This window comes from Rhipicephalus microplus, chromosome 1 (genome assembly GCF_043290135.1).
Source record: "Rhipicephalus microplus isolate Deutch F79 chromosome 1, USDA_Rmic, whole genome shotgun sequence".
NCBI lineage: Eukaryota > Metazoa > Arthropoda > Arachnida > Ixodida > Ixodidae > Rhipicephalus > Rhipicephalus microplus.
This window is the reverse complement of record NC_134700.1, coordinates 8,607,672-8,629,988: the sequence shown is the minus strand read 5'-3', so window position 1 is coordinate 8,629,988 and position 22,317 is coordinate 8,607,672. Positions and strand designations below refer to the sequence as shown.

The 22,317-nt window shown below is 44.6% G+C and overlaps 2 protein-coding genes across 10 annotated transcripts in view; one reads left to right on the top strand and one right to left on the bottom strand.

Annotated features, from left to right (window-relative positions):
- The window catches only part of LOC119178190 (ATP-binding cassette sub-family C member 4), a 2,441,444-nt gene that overhangs the window by 1,814,631 nt on the left and 604,496 nt on the right, over window positions 1–22,317 (bottom strand). The gene's annotated exons all lie outside the window — the stretch shown is intronic.
- LOC119187502 (uncharacterized) lies at window positions 12,454–21,233 on the top strand. Of its 4 annotated transcripts, XM_037435631.2 has the most exons (14): window positions 12,454–12,600; window positions 15,106–15,291; window positions 15,748–15,909; window positions 16,121–16,195; window positions 16,875–16,943; window positions 17,020–17,172; window positions 17,563–17,619; window positions 17,701–17,865; window positions 18,360–18,425; window positions 18,503–18,571; window positions 19,492–19,712; window positions 19,807–19,966; window positions 20,696–20,824; window positions 21,109–21,233. In XM_037435631.2, exons 1-14 carry the CDS (start codon window positions 12,594–12,596, stop codon window positions 21,156–21,158), a joined length of 1,569 nt encoding a protein of 522 aa, XP_037291528.1. In that variant the 5' UTR covers window positions 12,454–12,593; the 3' UTR covers window positions 21,159–21,233. The 4 variants fall into 4 exon arrangements, with proteins under 4 accessions (XP_037291528.1, XP_037291529.1, XP_037291530.1 ...); XM_037435632.2 differs by lacking the exon at window positions 18,360–18,425; XM_037435633.2 differs by lacking the exons at window positions 18,360–18,425; window positions 18,503–18,571.

The following is a 22,317-nucleotide window of genomic DNA, read 5'->3' as shown; positions in this document are numbered from 1 at the left end:
GATAACTGGGAGGAAGTGATAGCCCATGCCAGCAGAGCTCTCTCTCGCACGGAAGAGGACTACTCGACTACCGAGAAAGAGTGCCACGCCGTGGTTTGGGCGGTTCTCAAATTTCGACCGTATCTGTACGGCCGCTCATTCAAGGTCGTCAGTGATCGCCCCTCGCTTTGCTGGCTCACTAACTTTAAAGACCCATCTGGCCGTTTAGCACGCTGGAGCCTTCGGCTTCGGGAGTTTGATATGACCATTATTTATAAATCAGGAAAGAAGCACATCGACGCAGACTGTCTCTCGTGGTCACCCGTCGAGCCTGCCGCTAATAATGACGAGTATATGGACGCCGCATTCTTGGGAGTCATCAACGCGGCCACCATTTCACAAGAGCAGCGCAGTAACCCGGACCTGCTTCCGCTTATTGACTTCTTAGAAGGACGACGTGAAGACGTGCCGCGAGTTTTTACGAGAGGAGTGCCATCTTTTTGTTTAAGGAACGATGTCCTATACAAAAAAAACTTTTTTTTCCCACCGGCAGCCCATACTTGCTCGTCATCCCTCCATCCCTGCGAAAAGAAATTCTAGAAGCCTGCCATGACGAAGTCACCTCTGGTCATCTCGGTTACACTCGAACATTGTCCCGTCTGCAAAACAGTTACTACTTGCTGAACCTACCTGCTGCTGTGAAACATCACGTCCAAACATGTGCCGACTGCGAAAGACGCAAAGCACCACCCGGCAGGCTGGCAGGGTTATTACATTCCATCGAAGTACCAGCGAAGCCATTCGCCCAAAGTGTAATGGATTTCCTCGGCCTGTTTCCAACTTCTACCATAGGGAACAGATGGATAATTGTCGCCACCGATTACTTATCTCGCTACGCAGAAACTAAAGCCATGCCAAGGGCCATAGCAGCAGAAGCGGCTCGTTTCTTCATAGAAAACGTCGTCCTTCGGCACGGTGCTCCAACAGTTCTCATCACGGATAGAGGAACTGCGTTCGTGGCAGAACGTTTGGAGTCAGTTCTCAGGCTCAGCGGTACAACTCAGCGGAGACCAACGGCGTACCACCCACAAACGAACGGACTAACAGAGCGGCTTAATAAGACCCTCGCAGACATGCTCTGCATGTATGTCGACACAGAACACAAGAACTGGGACGGAATCTTGCCTTTTGTGACCTTCGCCTATAATACCGCCAGGCAGGAAACTACCGGAATGACGTCGTTTAGTTTAATACATGGGCGCGAAGTCACTACAACGTTGGACGCTATGTTGCCGCACGAGTGTGACGACACTCACACTGACGCCGAAGAATTTGGTCAGCACACCGAAGAAGCCCGACAGCTAGCCCGCATGCGTATTTGTCACCAGCAACTCAAAGATGCGAAACGATACGACCTACGACATAAATTGGTAACCTACAAACCAGGCGACAAGGTATGGATCTGGATCCCAATACGTCGACGCGGACTTTCTGAGAAGCTATTACGACGATACTTCGGCCCATATCGAGTCACTGGACGATTGAACGGCATCAACTACGAAGTTATTCCCGACGGCGATTGCAGTTCCAGTCGCCGACACCGCTCACCCGAGATCGTGCATGTCATCCGGATGAAACCCTACTTGTCCAGCTAACTCTCGTTTGTCCTATGGGTGCCGGTGCATATGTGCGTTTTCATAAATAGAGCGCCTTGGCTGCGCATCGGGACGATGCCATCTTTAGAGGGAGGCAAATGTCACGTGTGTCCCGCGAAAAAGACGAAGGCGACAGCGCATACGCTCATCTGCACGCTTTTATGCAGAACGCAAACACGAGAAAGACGAGGTACTCTCTAGAGCGCGCGGTTAATAAAAAGACCAACCCACTGCTCTTTTCTCAGCGTCTTCAAATACGACTTCTGTCTTCACGTCACGACAATATTGAGTTAATAAAAAGAAAAAAAACGCCTATGGTATTGGTGTTCTGCTCAAAGTCCACCGATTTGTTTACGCTACCTACACTGTCTGCTCTCTATTTTGCGTTCCTTAAATAGTCATCTAAACTGCTGTATTGAATCTCGGGGACTCACACATAAAACTTACGTAAGCCCATTAGCCCATATTTAAAAACAGGCTCTCCGCATAATAACAAAGAGTGATTATCTTGCTCATTCAGCTCCTTCATTTTCTTCACTAAATATTCTTCCTATTGCAAATATGATCGCCTTTAACTGAGCTGTAATTGCTTACCGCCTGGTACATAATTCGGATGATTTGTGTATTGTAGGCAATAAAATTACTAATAACTACCCATTGAAGTGGACCTTGTTGTAAACATATGAAGCGTAAAACATACAGTATTGCATAGAGTTCTGCCCTTGTAGATGTTGTGAAATGGCTAAGCCTAAAGGAGCGCTGACATCAAATTTTAAGATTGAGATGTGCCCATCGTTCGATCGCTTGGTATGCATAGGTGTTCTTGGCCAAACTTGAACGCTCCACGTGGAAGTTACTTTATTTCGATGTCAAGCAGCGTAGAAAAGCTTAGGAGAAAAAAAAGAAAAAAAGGTCGCTGATCTGCATGTTACACTGCAAATGTCGTTGAAAGATAATAGCCCTGCGTCCGGAGAGAGTGAACAAAATATTTATTTGATGTTCTGTGCAAGAAAATCGGTGAATGGCATTCTGGAGGCGCTGCGTTGGAGAGCTTCGAGCGTGCAGCGAAGGCGAACGAGCGCATCGAGGCACGTTATACACGAGCGCCATCTGGCATTTATCTTCGAAAACGAAGGAAGGCATGCGTGCCTCCAGAGAAAGATGCGTGCCCTTCCCGGCGGCGATAAGGTATAGAAGGCAAAACGGTGGAGAGGTGCCACCACTGTCTCGCTTTAGCAAAGCGTTGGTAACCCTTGCCTTTTTGAGCATCGCGTCCCACTGACAGCGCAGTGTGTTTAACACTACGTTCCTTAGATTCACTTGTGTGTGCCTTGTCTAGTATAAAGGCACACATACAAAACATCTACGCGTTGTTATGATACCTCAATTATGCGCAACAGTTGCTTTTTATTTGAAAATCGCACAAGTATGAACGCTAAAGCTTGAGCAATATTGGTGGGCGCTGCGGATGGGGTCGGCCGTTTGAGGTTTGTTTGTCCGCTAAGAGCGGACAAACAGACAAATGTAAAAACAGGCAGACAGAGAAACAGACGGCCGCTAAGAGCGGACAAACAGACAAATGTAAAAACAGGCAGACAGAGAAACAGACCAAATTTTTTTTCCATCGAAGGTCCCCAAGAAAGACTGTCGTCTTTAATAGAATGCCCTGTGAGATCGACACTAGTTCGACATGTTCGGTGTGATACATTTCACAAATACCATCCTGAGTGACGATGCCCTAGTGGGGATGGCGTGCACACTCCAGAAGTTTTTATCGTGGTGCCGACTGGTGCCGAAGCGCAGAAACGCACTCACCCATCACGTCTGATCTTCGTCGAACCGGTTTGAATGATTTCGTGAAATTATGAAGATAAAAACCACCTTTAAAAGAACGGCGAAAGAAAGAACATGATTAAACGTGTGCTTGTCGGTCGGCAAGTCGGGGAATCGTTGTGAGTTGCAGATGAGTTGCCGTCGTCTAGTTCGAAGCACAGTTAAGCGCAATGAGTATGTGTTACACATCAACACGACCAGGCCCCAGAAACTCTAAAGTTCAAGCTCACCTGTAGGAGACGAAAAAATCAACCACGGCGCGTTTTTGCTTCAAACACCCAGAGTGGATTTACTAACCTCCCTCGCCACTCACGCTATTGCACTTTATTGTAGAGGCGCCCTCGTGGGGGCCAAGCTTTAATTTTAAAATGATCAAATACTACATCTTTCCGTATCGCTACACATAAAAAACAACTTGTTCTTTTGGCAAGTAGTTTTTTTTTGTAATAGTTTTTGCCCCAGCTGACTCGAGGTCAGCAGCAGCCTATTGACGTCATTATCCTCATTTCAAAGTTTCCGGTGGCCAACGATTGCGACGGCAGGTAACGGCTCGCGCTACGTTCGGATGTCTATCGGACTGTTTCGTTTCGCTGTAAATATTTCGAGCCTCTGTCGACCGACGCACTGTTTCTCGTTATGTTTATTTTCACTCATTCAAATGCTTTCGCGAAGGGAATTCAAGCGCCTTCCGGGGAACGAAGCGGACGTTGAAGCTTTCATCGGATGAACACCCGTTGCAAGCCCGGGCTGGTGGGTAGAAACCACTTCAGTTTTTTTAAGGACAGTTGCTTGCAGGGCTAGTTGGTTCAACTCAACATAAGTAGTTTTTTTTGCCAACGACTGCGTAGGCGCATCACACGGTGGCAGCGCGTTGCAATATTAAACTTTAAAACTATTTAACGTCTTACTCTGTAACCGGAAAAACGTGCGTTACTCGCGGCGTGGCTTCACGTGACAACAAATCGCTGACTCAATATTTAATTCTGAAATTCTATCACCAGATAACACCAACCAGGCCGTTGCAACGAAAGAAGGCAAATAAATTAAATCACTGTCGCCTCGCATGTGTCTTCGTAGCTAGCCGATATATACTAGTCAATAGTTAACTGCTGTCGCGATTGAGAAACATCCCATATTTATGGGTCTGGTTTTGCTATAGTGTGACTGTCACAGATGGCCAATTTCGGCGGCCCCGCGTCACGGCAATTAACGGGTGCCATACTTCCCCACTGACCGTGGGAACCGCGGGCGCATGAAAGGGAGCCGAGAAGTGCAGAATGGGGTGCTCTTCTTGGAACTTTGCCGTCGACGATTTATCCTTTTGTAACTGCGGCGGCGTCTGCAAGGTCATGGAAGGCCGCGATGTACCCCGAACAAGGATTAGGCTACGGGACGCACCGGCTGAGAGCCAAACAATCTGACCGTTTCCCACGGGGAAAAGCGTGGGAAACCCTCTGGTGGCCACGCCGTATGACAACAACCCAACAGGTTGTCACTCTCGCTAGTTGAGGGCCCTCTCCCAATTAAAAAGGGGTGGGGTCAAAATATTTTTGGGGCGGAGTTTCCATCAATTAAACGCGCATGATTGGATCCTTGTAGAGGTCTCTTGTCCCCAAGGAAGAGAGCGAGGAGACACGAGGGGGATTTAAGCGCAGGATTTCGCCCTGCTAGGCAGACTAGTCTCTGACCAACATGGTGTAAAAACAGATCAACAAGCATCTCTTCTAGAAGTTTTTAGTGTGGCTCTGTATCGGCTGGCCACCTAAACTTAGCCGATCGTCTAGTTTTGACGCGATATTAACGTCTGCACCGTAGACATCGGGACTTCGCCTCGAGTCAGCTCAACGTGCTCGAAGTCACCTGCAAGCACTAGCCTCCCGGAGCCACCAGCGTTGCAACACCGCCGACATCGCAGTCGTGTCAGAACTCTCTTCGACTTCTCGCATCCGATCGTCGGGGACGCAACGCTGCCGGTCATCACACGTATGCCTTCACCTGTTTATATCTTCGAATTTTCTCCTCCGTAGTTCTATTGTTGTTAGTTTGTGTAGTTCGTAATAGTTCTCTCTCGCAAGCTGATTTATTGTTTTGTTTACATATTTTTTAGTTGTAGTAAGTGTTGATGTACTTTGTTAGTTGTATTGAAGTGTTGTACTAAATCCCGTGCGCTGCAATATCACTAGAGTAAAGTTTGTTTTGTTTTCTCACGTCTCTGATCTGTTCACTGTCTCTGCTTGCGTACAGAACGAACTAACCTGCTGTCATTCCCGTTATCGACTTCGCGCTGGTGACGCTAGGGTGGAAGCTTGTAACAAAACTGGCGTCCGCAACAGGTACCTTCCGTACAAGAGTAAGACAGTGAGGGGTGAGAATAACAGTACAGTTGCCGACAGCTCCCACCCATTCGAGGTAGATTGTGTGAAGAAAAACTGCGGCACTGTTCTTGAGTGTGTTGAGCTTTCCACCAGTCTAAAGTGCGAAAGAGATGATTTTTTAAAAAATCATTTAGACTGCGTGGATTCAACAGCTGACGCAAGGTGTGCGAGGGTTGACGAGCTGGAGTTGCGATCGGGAAGCTCGGAAAAGAGTCAGAAGAAGCGGCGCAGATGCAAGAGACGTCGGAAAGCCGCGCGAGAAAAAAAGGGTACTACGCGGAAAAAAGGCACGAATTCTTTTAGGATAGCAAGTAGGACCAGGATTTCTGCATCGGCGTCAAAGCCGGTTTGCATGCGTGCGAGGAGCCGGACCAAAAGTAGAGAGAATGCTGGTTCGCAAATAAAATCACCTGGAAAGTGCCAGACTTCCTGTTCTATTAACATCATGATTAATGGTGCGCCCTTGAGGTGTAAAACTACCGATGACGCAAGCCGAGGTCAATTTCCTAACGGTGCAGGAAAAGTCGGTCGCAGACGTCGCCGTAGAGAAGTGAAGGGTACGCATGGACAAAGCGAAGGCAAGAAGGAGGAAGCAAGCACCGGGGAGAACGAAAAGAGAGTAGCTCATCGGCCAGTTCAGCGAAGAGGCCTTTGTGGCGGGAAGTAAGGCGCCAGCGGCAAAAGGGTAGGCCACAGCGCGCATCCTCGCGACGGAATGTACGCTGGAGATTTAAAGCTTTGTGGGGACTGGATTGTTGAAGGCGTCCTAGAAGAAAGGCCATAATAGCTAAACACCACACGGGAGTTAGCTCAAAGAAAGCATGGCCACTCTCTCCCACGCATTGCCCGGGTCCCCTCCGCCCGATTGACCGAAGTCGCATGAAATCACGATTGATGCATGACTGTGCCGCTCAACTGGTAGCACATACGCGTCGTTGCCTCGGAAGTTCTCGAAATTCGGCAAGACCCCGACCGCCGCGTGTGCGATTGAAGTGAGAGACAGCTGTAAGATGGAGAAGGTGCATTTTGAGTATTCTCTTTTTGCTTGGTGCATTGGTTGTTTTCACGTGTTGTAATGCACATTGAAGGATTTCACTACAGTAGAGGAGCGCACCTGTTCCGTTTTGTTTCGTAGTATACATTCGTGCAGTGTATTCTGTATTGATGGCTGCCGTACACGGCTATTTCTTTTTCTTGTTTGCGTGACGCATTTATATTGTTGCGTGTAACTGAAGCTGGTACTCTAAATTTTGTTTTTTTTCCTTGGTTGTTACTTTGATGCACTCTGCCTAGTTATGTTGTGTATGAGAGGGACAGTCCTCATCTTTCCCTTGTTGGTGGTGTTTTGTTCCTTGTTGCCGCAAAATTCCCCTCCGTGTGAGCCAATGTTATGAATAACATTCTGAAAGTGGGGGGCAATGTCACAGACGGCCATTTTTGGCGGCCCCGCGTCACGGCAATTAACGGGCCCAGTATTTCCCCACTGACCGTGGGAACGGCGGGCGCATGAAAGGGAGCCGAGAGTGCAGAATGGGGTGCTCTTCTTGGAACGTCGCCGTCGACGATTGATCCTTTTGTAACTGCGGCGGCGTCTGCAAGGTAGTGGAAGGCCGCGATGTACCCCGAACAAGTATTAGGCTACGGGACGCACCGGCTGAGAGCCTAACAATCTGACCGTTTCCCACGGGGAAAAGCGTGGGAAACCCTCTGGTGGCCAAGCCGTATGACAACAACCCAACAGGTTGTCACTCTCGCTAGTTGAGGGCCCTCTCCCCATTAAAAAGGGATGGGGTCAAAATATTTTTGGGGCGGAGTTTCCATCAATTAAACGCGCATGATTGGGCCCTTGTAGAGGTCTCTTGTCCTCAAGGAAGAGAGCGAGGAGACATGAGGGGGATTTAAGTGCAGGATTTTGCCCTGCTAGGCAGACTAGTCGCTGACCAACATGGTGTAGAAACAGATCAACAAGCATCTCTTTTAGAAGTTTTTAGTGTGGCTCTGTATCGGCTGGCCACCTAAACTTAGCCGTTCGTCTAGTTGTGACGTGATATTAACGTCTGCAACGTAGACATTGGGACTTCGCCTCAAGTTAGCTCAACCTGCTCGAAGTCACCTGCAAGCACTAGCCTCCCGGAGCCACCAGCGTTGCAACACCGCCGACATCGCAGTCATGCCAGAACTCTCTTCGACTTCTTGCATCCGATCGTCGGAGACGCAACGCTGCCGGTCATCACACGTATGCCTACACCTGTTTATATCTTCGAACTTTCTCCTCCGTAGTTCTATTGTTGTTAGTTTGTGTAGTTTGTAATAGTTTTCTCTCGTAAGCTGATTTATTGTTATTATATGTATTTTTTGTTGTATCAAGTGTTGATGTATTTTGTTAGTTGTAGTGAAGTGTTGTACTAAGTCCCGTGCGCTGCAATATCACTAGAGTAAAGTTTGTTTTGTTTTCTCACGTCTCTGATCTCTTCACCGTCTCTGCTTGCGTACGAAACGAACCAACCTGCTGTCATTCCCGACGCCGACTTCGCGTTGGCGACGCTAGAGTGGCAGCTTGTAACAGTGACCAAGAAAGTGTCACATAAAAGAGAAATACTTCTTTTATTGCCACAGCCACCTGGCCCACCTGACATGGAAGCAGCTGTGTACAATGGGCAAGGAACCTGCTACATGAGATGCCTTGTGAAGAAGCAGCCCAACACGTGTTATGCGGTACCAATACATATATGCATAAACTGCTGTTTACTAGTTAACTGAGTGTATTTGCTTTCTTTCAAAAATTTCATGCATTGATTATGCATTGAATACATACATTATTATCTGGTGATGTTATTTGTTTTTCCAGACTGCCATGCAACCACAGGATCACTACCGCCGAATGTCCACTCTTCAAGCACGTTGAAACATCTGAATGTCCACTACAACAGGTCATCTCGAACCTCACACATGTAATGCTGTATTTGTTAACGTTTTACCACGCATATAATGGAGAGGTGCTTTAGATTGGGCACAAGCATTTGCTGTCTACCATGGCACGGAGTCTACATTGCAATAATGTTGAAACTGTAAGACTATTAGTTAGATTATGTGGCACTGCTGAGCTCAGAAACACACTGTTTGATCCCAGCCACAGTGACCATATTTCCATGGGGCGAAACGATAAGACGCTTGTGTACTTAAGGGTTTGTTCGATTCGCCTGCATCACACGATCCATTTCACGAAGTGCTGCACCTTGCCATTCGTTTCAGTGGCGCAGCTATGACATCTTCCAAATCGTGCCATTCAATTCAAAAAGCGCAGGAGAGGTACAGCACCAAAACTAGTGCATGACTTTCCAGTACCTTTTGCCCTGACAGTGCTGGTTTGGGGCAGCCGCACACACAGCTTAACAAACAACATTGCATTAGACGTAGGTACTGTACTCAGCTCTACAAATGTGGCGTGTTTTGCCAAGATGTTTGCACCTCATTAAATTAGGCGAAGAAAAATTAGGATTTCACTTTGTCGGCACCTCGTCATTTGCTTGTGATGCCGCACTGCTAAACTCGTGCTGCACAAGTTCTGAACTTCTCGTGCACAACTGTCAACCAGTTTCGATTGATGCAGGTGAACTAAACTGACTTTTAAAAGATGAAAGCTTGAATTATGAAATAATCTGTTAACATAAGGTGTCAGAGCGAATGTTTCGACAAGTAGTCTTGTCTCCTGTGAGGCTACAATGTAATTTGTTTCAACTCCTGGAAGCCAGAACCGATCTAAATTTGCCCACTACTGCACGACTCACAATCACTTCATAGTTGGCATAGAAATCGTCAGAACCTATTAATTGCAAAATAAACAACCCCGCAGTGAGGGGCATTAACAGTCTTTCTGACATTTAGTTGTGCCTTGTGACAGTTTACGAACAACACCCAGAACTGTTTTGTCTCAATTAACTGTGTTTAGCTCATACAAATTTACAAAAATATGTGCCTAAGCTCACAAGACTGCAGTCAATTGCTTTATCTTTGCACATATGTTCTATGGGCTCCTAAAATATTACATCATAAAGGTGACGAGCACTTGCAGCACAGCTTCCTCAAAAACGTGAACGCTGTCATGAAGAGCAAGATAGTGTTTATTGCATTGCTGTTTTTTTTTCATATAGCAGAGAAACGTTCCAGATTTCTTTGAGCACGTCTGCTTTTGTTTAAATTAAGTTGTCATAACTATAGTGTCTACCACTACGAAGTGAACTTCTGTGCACTACGGTCATGAAAAAAAAATCTAGGATATCGCACAAGAAGTTAAAACATACATTATGTTGACTTACTCACAGTCATACTGCAAGATAGTGCGTATTTCAAGTCCTAACCTCTAAAAGTAGCAGGGAGAAAACAACTTCAGCTTTAAAGCACAAAAATACTGAAAAGGCATACACAATAACAAGTGTGTAATAAATGTGACCATTATTGACCCAGTATTCGGACAGATTCACATCATGTACCACCATTTGATTTGAGGAGTGATTGCTTGCAAGAAAGTGCTCAAGTTCTATAGATGTGTCTGTGCAAAAGAGTTTGTGCTCAGAGCAGAACAGATAGTGCACCGTAAGAGCACCAACAAAGATGTACAAACAACAAAAATGTAAAATGCATGCCTAAAGCGTATTTTCTTAGAATTGGGCATTTTAGATCTATTAGCACACACCTCATACTCCTTTAGCATGCATGTTCGCTGCGTACGCAGCAGGCCGGTCATTACCTGCGACCAGAAATCTAGCTGTAGTAACTGTGCAACTTATCGCTAACAATAAATGTAGCAAGCCTGAAATATTTTTAGGCCCATCACCTAAATACATACTACTTTTGGTATGGCCTCACGGCTGAGAATTAAACCTAGTGCCTACCTTGTCGAAATGACGCGATATTGCACAATTGTGTAGTACTCAATGTAGCATTGCAGAGCGAAAAAAATCCAGAAGTGCACGCATCCGCAATTGCTTACTTAACAAGTTTAACAAAACTACATTGCTATCACTGCGTGGGCTATCTATCGGCAATGTGCAAGTTTCCTTCCTGATTCCATATCATAAATTCACTTCAAGATCAACACTACAGGGCAAGCGCCGCCTCTGAAGGCAGAATCAAACCCTTCTCCTGAAGCCACGCTATTAAACTCGAGCGCCGCAACACAACGAGAGTGACGTTCATTAAGCGATCTCGATGTTCAGTTATATGCATATGCTTGTTAGCCTTCAAGAGTCTTTACACATTGGTTGAAAACCTTCGATATGCATGAGTGACTTGTTTCGTTCGGACCCGACCGTATACATTGATTGTACCGGCTTGGACACTCGCAATAAGCGATGCTAACCTTACTTGATTGGCGTTTTTTTTCTGTTAGTCAAGGCCAGCTAGGTCACCTGGCGATAATTACAGACACGAAGCGCGATTTAGCAACAAAAAAAAAAATTCCTGAAGAAGCGATCAGCGCGAACCAGCCGCGAGCCTCCCAACCTGCAGCAAAAAAAAAAAAGAAAAATGTGTCTGTTTATTGATGACGGTGGAGCTAATAGCGCCATCTCGCCTCGCGGTATTGCGGTTCAGTACGCCGCCGCTACGTCTTTGCATGTTATTTTGATACGACATCCCAAAGGTACAGTTTCCGTTCTTTAAGTGGTAGGTGCTCTGTGACACGACCACAAGCTATCACAAGTGGAACAGCTAGCGTATAGTCAGATATCATCGCTAACAAGTAGCATGCAGGTATCCCCAGACAACACTCGACGACCTGAGGTCGTCCTCATATGGTACAAACGTCCTCGGCAGTTTCAGGACGTCCTCATTTGGTCCTCTAGTCGACACTTGCAGGATTATCCCCAAAATGCCCCTTTGAGACCTTTTTAAGGACGAAGAATTGTCCTGATATCGTCTGCTCGAGGACGTTTTGAGGATATGCATGTTTCGTAGGTGCATGCAGCTTTCGCAATTCGTGTTTGGTTAATTTTCTGGCTGTTAACGAATAAGTCCACGGGATTTCGTATGCCTACTTTCGAGTCATAATAGTAAAGTACTTCTCGATCATTAAAATGAGATAGTTACACGAGGAAGCACTTCAAGCCAACACGAGAAAGACGTGTTCTTTTATTTATTATTTATTTATTTACTTTGTAAGTGATCGTAGGCCAAACTTTCTGCCTGCACGTTTTCGTTGGTCGTGATCTACCGCCGACGTGCATACGGAATTATATCGCACTGACTGTGGTCTGACCCGTTTCCCCAATGAACGCACGTGCGGCAGACCAAGTTTGGTGCGAGTATAAACGGTGTCGGCTCCAAAATGAATGCAGGCGTGAAAACTGTGAATAGCGAGCACGTTATTCTCGAGTGTCCAGTGTTGCAATGCCGCACGGTCCCATCGAGCAGACGACAACTGACCATGCTGACGACTGGGCTGGCCTAGGTTATCGTGAATAGAGCAGCATTGGAACTAGAACGCTGTGGGAAAACGAATGGGCGACTGAAGTTGTGGTGGTGCTAACAAAAAAAAAGCAGTACCTTAATGCGGTCACCATGCGCAGTCAAGGTGCTTTTAAATCTGGATGTCTACGACACTGTTTACCCATTTTAAAGTGACGCAACTATCATCATCATCATTATGGGCCTGCAGTAAGTCAAGTCGAGTCATTGGTCGAGTCAACATTCCAATACAACACTTCTCGCCATAGAGGAAGCTTCTCGCAGAAGCCCTCAAAGAATCGTAAGCATGCCAGGTGAGTGTCTTCTGTTAAATTTTCATATTGAAGTTGTAAGCCGCAAAGGTAAATAAATAAAAAAAGAGAGGACAGTTGATTTTCAGCCTCGCGCTGTATATCTTTACTGCTTATTCATGTATGTATGTACAAACCAACTGACTAGCCTAACAACGTGTTCTGGTGGTGGGTGTTCTTTGGTCTAGCCACCATTCTACTGTGCTCTGTGCTGTTCAAGATGGCTGAGAGCGCGGATCGCAAATTTCGGCGTGAAATTAATCGGCGCGTCAATGCTAGTTTTCAGCTTATTGACAGTGAGGCCGATGTCATAAATGACACGCGGTACGTTGACCGAGATTCCCGCAACGCCGAAAGAGAGAGCGACTTGCCCTCCGAGGCTTGTGCGGTCGACCTCGAAGACGGCCATCGTCGCCTTTGTGTTCATGACAGAGAACGGCCTTCGGCACACTCCTCGATCGTTCCAGAAACGGATGTGCCCCAAGGACACGTTTTGATTTCTGGCGACGCGTGCTACCCCAGCGGCTGCAGTGTTTCTGTGCCTCACGATCACACAGACTTCGAACGGCGTGCCTTCCATGACAGCAGCGCTGCGGCTTCGACTTCGGCGACCTCGCAGGTGAGGCAGAGGGATTCTTTCGAATTGGCACCGACTGGGAGTAACGAAGAGCAAGTTTGTGAACGCGGCAGTGTGGACAGCTTGCTGGCCTTTCGTGAGAGACTGCAAGCGTGGGCCTTACAATCTCGCGCATCGCACACTTCAGTTACATCGCTCTTGAGAGTACTACAGTCCCACGAATGCTTCAGCGCGCTCCCTTCAACTGCAAGGGCATTGTTACAGACGCCCAAGAAGTGCCTGGAAGTGTTGCAGCTGGCCGGCGGGAAATACCATCATTTCGGCCTCAGTGCAGGCCTACAGCGAGTGCTGCAAGATTGTGCAGAACTACCAAGAATTTTGAAGCTTAGCTTCAACATTGACGGTCTGCCGGTTTCAAAAAGTTCACGGGGCCAATTTTGGTGCATACTGGGACGCATAAGTAATTTGGAGGACAAAGCACCATTTATAGTGGGTGTTTTTTTCGGAAGCAGCAAGCCCAACAACGCGAATGATTTTTTGCGACCATTTGTTTGTGACATAAATGCTGCTATCACAACAGGGATTACCATTGGAGAAACTGCAATTCCTGTTAGCTTGTATGCCCTCATATGTGATGCACCAGCAAAGGCATTTGTATTATATGTCAGAAGCCACACAGGCTATTACAGCTGCACCAAATGTGACGTAAAAGGTGTCTACTGTGAGGGCAGGGTGTGCTTCCCAAACGTCAATGCTCGCAAGCGAACAGATGACAGCTTTCGCTTAAAAGTCCAGGAGGAGCATCACACAGGCGAAAGTATTCTTGAGGAACTTCCTTTTGACCTAGTGAAAGATATACCATTAGATTACATGCACCTTGTGTGCTTGGGTGTCATGAACAAGCTCTTGACACTGTGGGTACGTGGCCCAAAAGTGACCAGACTTGGAAGCAAAGTGCGTCTTGAGATGTCGGAAAAAAATTCTCAAATTGCACGGTGTGTTCCATGTGATTTTAGCCGAAAGCCGAGGAGCATTGCTGAACTTGATCGGTGGAAAGCGACTGAGTTTCGCTTTTTTCTTTTATATGGAGGACCCGTTGTTTTGTCATCACTGATTCCTGCACACATGTACAAGAACTTCTTAGCTTTACATGTGGGGATCTCTGTTCTTTCCACACCAGCTGCACCTGCAAGTGAGATAGAGTATGCCGGAAACATGCTCAAGTTTTTTATCCGGACATTCATAAGCATTTATGGCAAAGAGCATGTTTCACACAATGTGCATGGCCTGTGTCATTTGGCAGATGATGTTACACACCTTGGCCCCTTGGACTCATGGAGTGCCTTCCCATTTGAAAACCATATGTCCTCGTTAAAGAGAATGCTGAGAAAGCCAGACCTTCCCTTGGAGCAACTTTGCAACAGGCTTGCTGAGCAGGCACACCGTCCTCTGAGGCATAAGAAAACTGAAAGCCATGTCGTATTTGCTGCAGAGCATGCTGACGGGCCACTTGTTGCTCCATGCCGAGGCCCCGAGTTTAAAAAAGTAACATTGCCTGGCAATGTCATTCTTAGAGCTGAAAAGAGAAATGGGTGCTGTAGGCTAAGTGATGGGTCAATCGTCGTTATTGACAATTTTGCTCATCTCCCGTGCGGTGAGCCATGCATAATTGGAAGGAAGTTCCTCAAGTGTGAAGATTTTTATTCTCTGCCATGCCCTTCCTCCATACTGGGAATTTACTCAGTGTCTCAGCCTTCTAGTCTGCGGTATTGGCCTCTGAAGAACATCTCACAGAAATGCCTGAAAGTGTATTTGAAAAGGAAAAGCATTGTTTTCCCTCTTTTGCATGCTACAGTGCACATGTAATAAACTTTCACAACTGTGTCAGAATGTATACAGAATTTGAATTTGGCTTCTCTTTCTTTTGCAAGGTCAATACGTTGTCGTTCTCTTCCCAGAAGAGGATGATACATCTGGGATCATCCTCAAAAGTTGGCTGAAAGGCGACGGCTGCCTGTGGCCTCGACAAACTAAATATGTACATAGTTTGTTGAAGGCGAAAGCGACTCCAGGGGCTGACTGGATAGAAGTGCCTTGCACTGTTGTCCGAGAATTTGGTAAATTATTCCTTATTTATGCTGTTTTACTGCACGTTTTTCAGCGATTTGGTCAGCAATGAAGTAAAAGGTATGTAATAAACTGCAATTTCAGCATTGTAACTCTAATTGCCACTTTAGATCAAAGTAACTTCTTAAAAGTTTAGATGGGTTCGAGAATATCAGGAAAAGATATCAGAAGATGGCTTCGAAGAATATCAGAAGATAGCTTCGAGAATATCAGGAAAAAAAGAACAATTATGCGAAATCAAGTATCTCATATTTTGTGAATACTTGCATGTCAGCTGTCATTGCAGCAAAATTTAAATGATCCATTTTAATATCATGGGTGACTCTTAGTACCTGCTTGGTAATGACTTATGCAAAGGAATTGGAGTTCTACTTGTTATGTGTGACAGATCTGAGAAATGATCATGCTTATCATTTAATTAGTAGTTGTTGCCCTTCTTTCTGCAGATACATATGCCGAAGCACGGGCAAATCTGCCAAGGGTAGAAAATGGATCCAACTTGGACGGCGAGGCAGAACTTGGGAAAGGCAGAAGAAAAAAAAATAAGAGATCCTATGAGTCTGAAGATGATGAAGGGGCACCATCACCTCCAGCTTCAATGATAAGACGTATAACACCATTTTTGAACTTTACGTAAAGTGAACTGCTTGTACTTATGTTTTTTAATAGTATTGAATCTTTTTACATCCTGCAATGCCTATTTTACAATGATAGCCCCACGGAATTGCTCACACTGTTTTCTGTTATCTACCGCCAAAAGTAACACTGGGTTATCTGGCTTTAGGGCTGTGAAATGCTGATTCTGGCTTGCTTTCTTAGGGAGAAAACACAAGCGACCAAGAAATTTAGAGAATCGGCCACTGCCCACCCAGCCACGGTCATTGGAACATGAAGGTGATATGCTTCTGGGATAAAATCCTGTTTTTTTTTCTTGCTATTTTATTTATCTCTCCTCTTTACAACCCCTTTTTCTACACCCCTATGCAGGGTGGCAAACTGGTTAATAACTCCATGTTAACCTCTATTTACTTTTCATTTTCCTTTCCAAAATGTCATGTCAAATAGCATATGACATGCTTCTGACCTGCGATAACTGAGAATGTCAGCACGCATTTAAGTACTCGCTTCCAACCAAGAGTTTTTGCCAAAGGGGATATTGTACGTAAACCATGCACATCAGTTTTAGAGCAGCTCTTGAACACCCGTTCTTGCATTGAGTGGGGTCGCCATGGCCATCAGTGGCCTGATGGACATGAAAAAGTAACTGATAGACACAAAAAATTAAAACTGAGAAGAGAAATACCCAGGGTCGTATCGAATTTGGACACTTGCCCTTTGCTTGGTGTTGAGTATTCCACGACAGAGTGATGCTAGCGCTTGAAATTCATTTTTTATATCATTCTCACTGCACAGATTTGTAACTTTGATTATGTTGTAGACGGAGCTGATTTCATGCAAGGTTTGCAGGTTTTCAGGAGCCATGAAGAAACAATGGAAAATTTGTCTAATCTTCACATGACTATTCTACTGTCCCATTACCCGCTGATTTTTTCTTGCCTCTGTTTTCTAACAGGGTATGCAGACAAGGCAGGGCGGCAACCACTGCAGCAGCATCGCACCACAGGCCAGGAAGGGGCTTTATGTAAGACTATGTTTGATGAACAGCTCAAAGTGCATGTGTAGAATTACATTTCAAAGCTTCACTTATGTTTCTGCAGTGACTAGATCCAATATCAGTGAAGTGCCTGCGTTCGACTCCAGTTCACCAGCAGGCATTAGGCCATCACAAAGAGCCCCTTCACCGAGAATGGCATCACCTGAGGGTCAAAATGTTTACAGAGGTTCATACAGCAACAACTGCAGACCTCTGGGTAAGTGATACAAAAGCTGCCTTCCATGGGTGTCACTTTACGTGTGAAGTCTACCTTCATATTTATTGTGTGTTATGTATGCAAGTTGTTATTTTACTTTAGGCACCAAGTTTTCCATATGCTAAGCAATATGTTTAGTCTAAAGCTATGGTAGAGCTAAATGGCATGGATGCTTCTTTTCAGTTTTGGAGCAACTTACTAACTGTAGTTGGTGTGTCAAGTGTAAATGTAGTTCCAGCCTTCTAAACTCTGGAACAACTAAAGCTTTGCATCACTTTGCAACTAAAGCTTTGCAGCAAGTGTTGATGGAAAGATGGTGGGAGCTTCGCGTAACTGGCCAAAATAACTGTCCCATCACTCTGATTCTTGTCCCTTTTCTTTTTTATGCAGACAATCTTGAAGGGCCACCATTTCAGCAGCATTACAGCAGTCAGCAAGGGGCTTCATGTAAGACGGTATTTTTGATAAAATGCTCAGGGGCTGTTTTTAGAATTGTGCAGCTTAAAAGGCTCATCTATGCTTCTGCAGGGACTGCACCCAATAATTGCCACGAGCCTGGCTTAGGCTTTCCCTCAACATCATCTATGCCTGCTCAGAGAGCAGGATATAATGAGGGGCAAAATGTCATCAGGAATTCTCCTACCAGTAGACACACACCTTCCAATTCCCCTAGCACTAGAAGCATACCTTTTGGTAAGTAACATTAGAGCTTCCTTAGATCGGCACCTATTGTGATGCAGACTACCTTTATATTCATTGTTTGGGGAATACAAAGTGTTTTTGCCTGTACGTTATAAAGGTTTGCAAGTGCTAAGCAACACGTTTCGTCTGATAGCTGCACCAGTGGTAAACAACATAGGGTGCTTATTTGCAATTTCGGAACAATGTACCAAATGTAGTTGCTTTATCAAGTGTAAATGCCTGTTGTCTCAGAAAAATTGAAGCTAAGGTGCCAGTAATTAAAGCTTTAATACATAAACAACTGTTATCACCTTTTTGGTGTACAGAACATGCCTCTTGATCGCAGTGGAAATGAGAAAACTGCGTGTCACTTCGATGGCAATGAGCACGCTTTTACCCCATAATCAAAAAAAAAATATTTTTTTTTCAGTAGACAGAAATGACAGTGGCATCACTTTGTAGCAAAAACAATGGCAACTGTCACTTGTAGGAACTGTCACTTACAGAGCATGCAGACAACCTTGAAAGGCAAGTGTTGCAGCAACATAACAGTAGTCAGCAAGGCCCTTCATGTAAGAATACTTTCGATGAAATGTTCAGAGCTAGTTTTTAGAAGTGCATCTTAAAACCTTCATCTATGCTTCTGTAGGGACTGCACACAATAATACCCATGGGTCTTCATTAGGCTTCCCCTCTAGCAATAGAAGCTCACCTCCTGGTAAGTAACATTAAAGCTTTCTTACCCGGGTGCCACTTCAGAGGTGAAGACAATCTTTGTATTTATTGTCTAGGGAATACAGTTTTTTTTCTCTTTAGATTAAAATCTTTGCAAGTGCTAAGCAAAACGTTTTGTCTTATAGCTGTGCCAGTCGTAAGCAGCATAATTGCTTATTTGCAATTTCGGAACAATGTACTAACTGTAGTTGCTTTATCAAGTGTAAATACCTGATGTCTCAGAAAAATTGAAGCGAAGGTGCCACAATTAATACTTTTAATTCATAAACAACTGTTGTCGCCTATTTAGTGTAGAGAACATGCCTCTTGATCACAGTGGAAATGAGGACTGTGTGTCACTTTGATGGCGATGAGCACGCTTTTACCCCATAAATGAAGAGTTATATTTTAAACATTTTTTTTTTGCTTTCGTTGGGAAAGTGATAGTGGCATCACTTTGCTGCAAAAACTATGGCAACTGTTATATGTATGGTCTGGTCACACATTGTTTCAGTGCTTAAAACATTAAAGTATCTGTTTCTGCTTATTCTATTTTTCACAAATTCACTTAATAACCTAACTTTCAACAATTTTTCTGAACTTATTCCAAGTTTTTGTTGAAAACTAGGTTGTAAATATATGGGTACACTGAATCACAGCACGCAATGAAGGTGCTTCATCTCAGTGTCAACTCTGCATGCGTATTCAGGTCCTAAAAAGGCATCACTGAGCATGCTAACAAAATAACTGAAGCCATGTAGGCACAAATTTCTAAAACCGACAATAATGTGCAGAGAAGCCATAAACAACTGTGTGCTTGTTTTGCTGTGTTTAGTAGCACTTCTCTTTTTCAATGTTATCTCAGCTTTTGCCATTTTATATGTTGCAATTCAGCGCTATTACTTCATGAACACGTCTTTACAGAATACGTGCGTCAACTCATGCGAATTTCGCAAACTATCCTGATGAGGCTAGAGCAGCTGGGACGACAGGTTGATGCCATGCAGCAGCACCTTTTCAACACAACAGTGAGGCTTCAAGATGAGACAAATGATGATGTGGTTTTGACACCGGTCAAGGATATTGACCAATTTCTAAGTCTTGAGGGGAGACTTGCTGCTGATGGCAACATTAAGCTAAAGCTTGTACGTCATTCATTATATTTTTCTATAATTTTTTTTTCTAGTCACTGCATTAAGCTACTCTTCTAAAAAAAATAATGACCTCAAAACTGTACAGATACAGCAGCTTGCTGGCCTTGGTGGCTCAACTTTTGGGGCAGCAGCCAGGAGGATGCTGGAGCTTCTGCTAAGCCTTGAGGTTGCTGTGCAGTTCAGCTGGGCAGGCCAAAAAGGCAAAAGGAAGTTTGTGGATCTAGGTGTCACAGATGTCATTTGCAGTGAGTAATTTGTTTCACAACACCATGTGCTGCAAGAGCCGTGTTTGAGTACAGACATTTCTAAGTCTGTTATCCACATTATCTTTCATTTGAAGTCAATAGCAAAAGAACAATCTTTTCATGAAAGCATTAAATTTTTTAGGATGCTTGCTAATTAAAATTATGTGCTTAAACGTGGAAAATTTTTAGCATGAAATATCTGTTGTCAGTAAGAAACCCTGCAGCTTCTTCAAGCACACTAGTATACTTGCATGGCACACATACGCAAGCATTCACTACTTGCAGAAGTTATTATCAGGTAGCACTACTAGGCATTCTTAACTGTAGTGGAAATCTTATGTACAGATGAAAACTAACAGATGGAAGCTCATAGTGATCACTGAGGATCTCTAAACAGGAATAAGTACCTAAGACAAGCTGGTCAACATTTTCATACATGGACGTATTTTCGTCAAAGGCGCCTCATCATTCTTTGCATGCTAGGTTTCAAAAAAGTTACAATGATGTCTTCTTCGTGGTGTTCTTCTTGTAATGCAACACATAGTGTCAATGTCAGTACTCTTGAAATTAACATGGGGAAGGATGGCAAGGACCTTTAATGATGATGTGCCCACCTATCAAAATGTCGATCATGCTGACTAGAGGTACTTCTTCAAACAACCTATGTAGCATTATATTAATGTATTATGTTTGTGTAATTCCTGTTTTATGAACTTTGTACTTTTTCAGAGGCCGTGAGGCGAAATTTTCCGGAAACAAAAAAAAATGACATCGAGTGTGTGATTAAAGTGTGGCTTCGGCATGCTGGGGAAAAGCTCCAGAAGCAGCGCTTAAGAACTTCTCGCACTCACCATGAGGGTGAGTTTTATTATCTGTGCTGTTGAAGCTATCATAACATATGATACTTTTGCTGTTATAGTTTAAATAATTTTCTTGCCTTACTCGAATTTTGATGTGTATGCAAGCATGAACTATATAAATCATTTTCACCATTATATAATGGCTAGTTCGTACCTGCACATTATGGTAATATAATTTTCATTTTATGCTTTCAAATCTGGCATGCTGTTATTGTCTTAATATTCTTATTGATACTCTAAATTCACTTGTGCTTCAAGATATGCTGCTTTCTATTACTACAGAATGTCTTCAAAGTGTCGCGTTGTCAAGCCCATCGGATGAAGACCTCTGAAGGCACAGGGCAAGAAGTCTCATCTAGTGAAAACTGCCAAGTTTCATTCCTGAAAATAAACATGTTTTCTGTGCATTGCTGTTTTTATTGCTATACTTGAAGAAATTGTTACTGAAACCTCACAGGCAGTGCTTTAAAGAGTGTGCATGTTCAGGCACTTTTGATTGATCAGTTGTCATTTCAGCGCTCCAAAAGAAGAATTAGAGCAACTTTTCGTAAGGTCTGATGAGTGCCTAGGTCTTGTATGCTTCGTCCTCAAAAAGTACTAGACTCATCATAATGTGCTCTTTTCTGGATGCCCTGAGGACGATCTGAGGCCGGACAAACGGACTGGTTTAGGACCACTTGAGGTTCATTTGAGGGCTTCCTCAGGTCATACTTTCGTACGGTGTAGGTCATCCTCAGGACAACCTCAGGTTGTCGGAGCGTTGTCTGGGTCGTTGAATTTTAGTTGATATGTAGACTTTGCTTCCTCGTAAAAGTGGTAATACCGCATAAACGGCGAGAGGCTGGATAGGTAGGGCCATCTGGAGGCGCAAAAAAGAACCTGGCGAGCAAAAAACGTATTCTATTTCTCCGCTGATACTCATTCACGATAGCTATATTTATAGTGACTAGAACATGGGGTAGTGTGTTCAGGAAGAAGCCATGGCTGCCGCAGTTGATATCGACAGCCGCGAGATGGCGCTACCTTAGCATGAACTGTCGGATCACGCATTGCCCCGTATGCCCTTCTGTGCTTCGATATTAGTAATAGCGGGAATATAACGACCCAAAACCACCATATGGTTATGAGAGACGCCGTAGAGGAGTACTCCGTAAATTCAATCACCTGGGGTGCTTTAACGTGCACCTAAATCTAGTATATATACACGCACCTCAGTACTTGCGCCTCCGCCGTAAATGCAGCCGCCGAGGCCGGGATTCGATCCCGTGACATGCGCTTGCGTACGTCGCACTTAATAGCCTTGTGTTTAATTGCTGACACGTTCGCGAAAAACTTTCTGATTGTGTGTGTTCATTCGGCTTTCAAAACACAACTAAATGTCAAAGCTGCAAAGCACGGTCTGAATGCAGGTATTAACAAACGACGGCGAAGCAGTCATCCATGGGGAAACTGCATGCAGTTATTAAAGATTGGTTGATGAATGAATGAAAC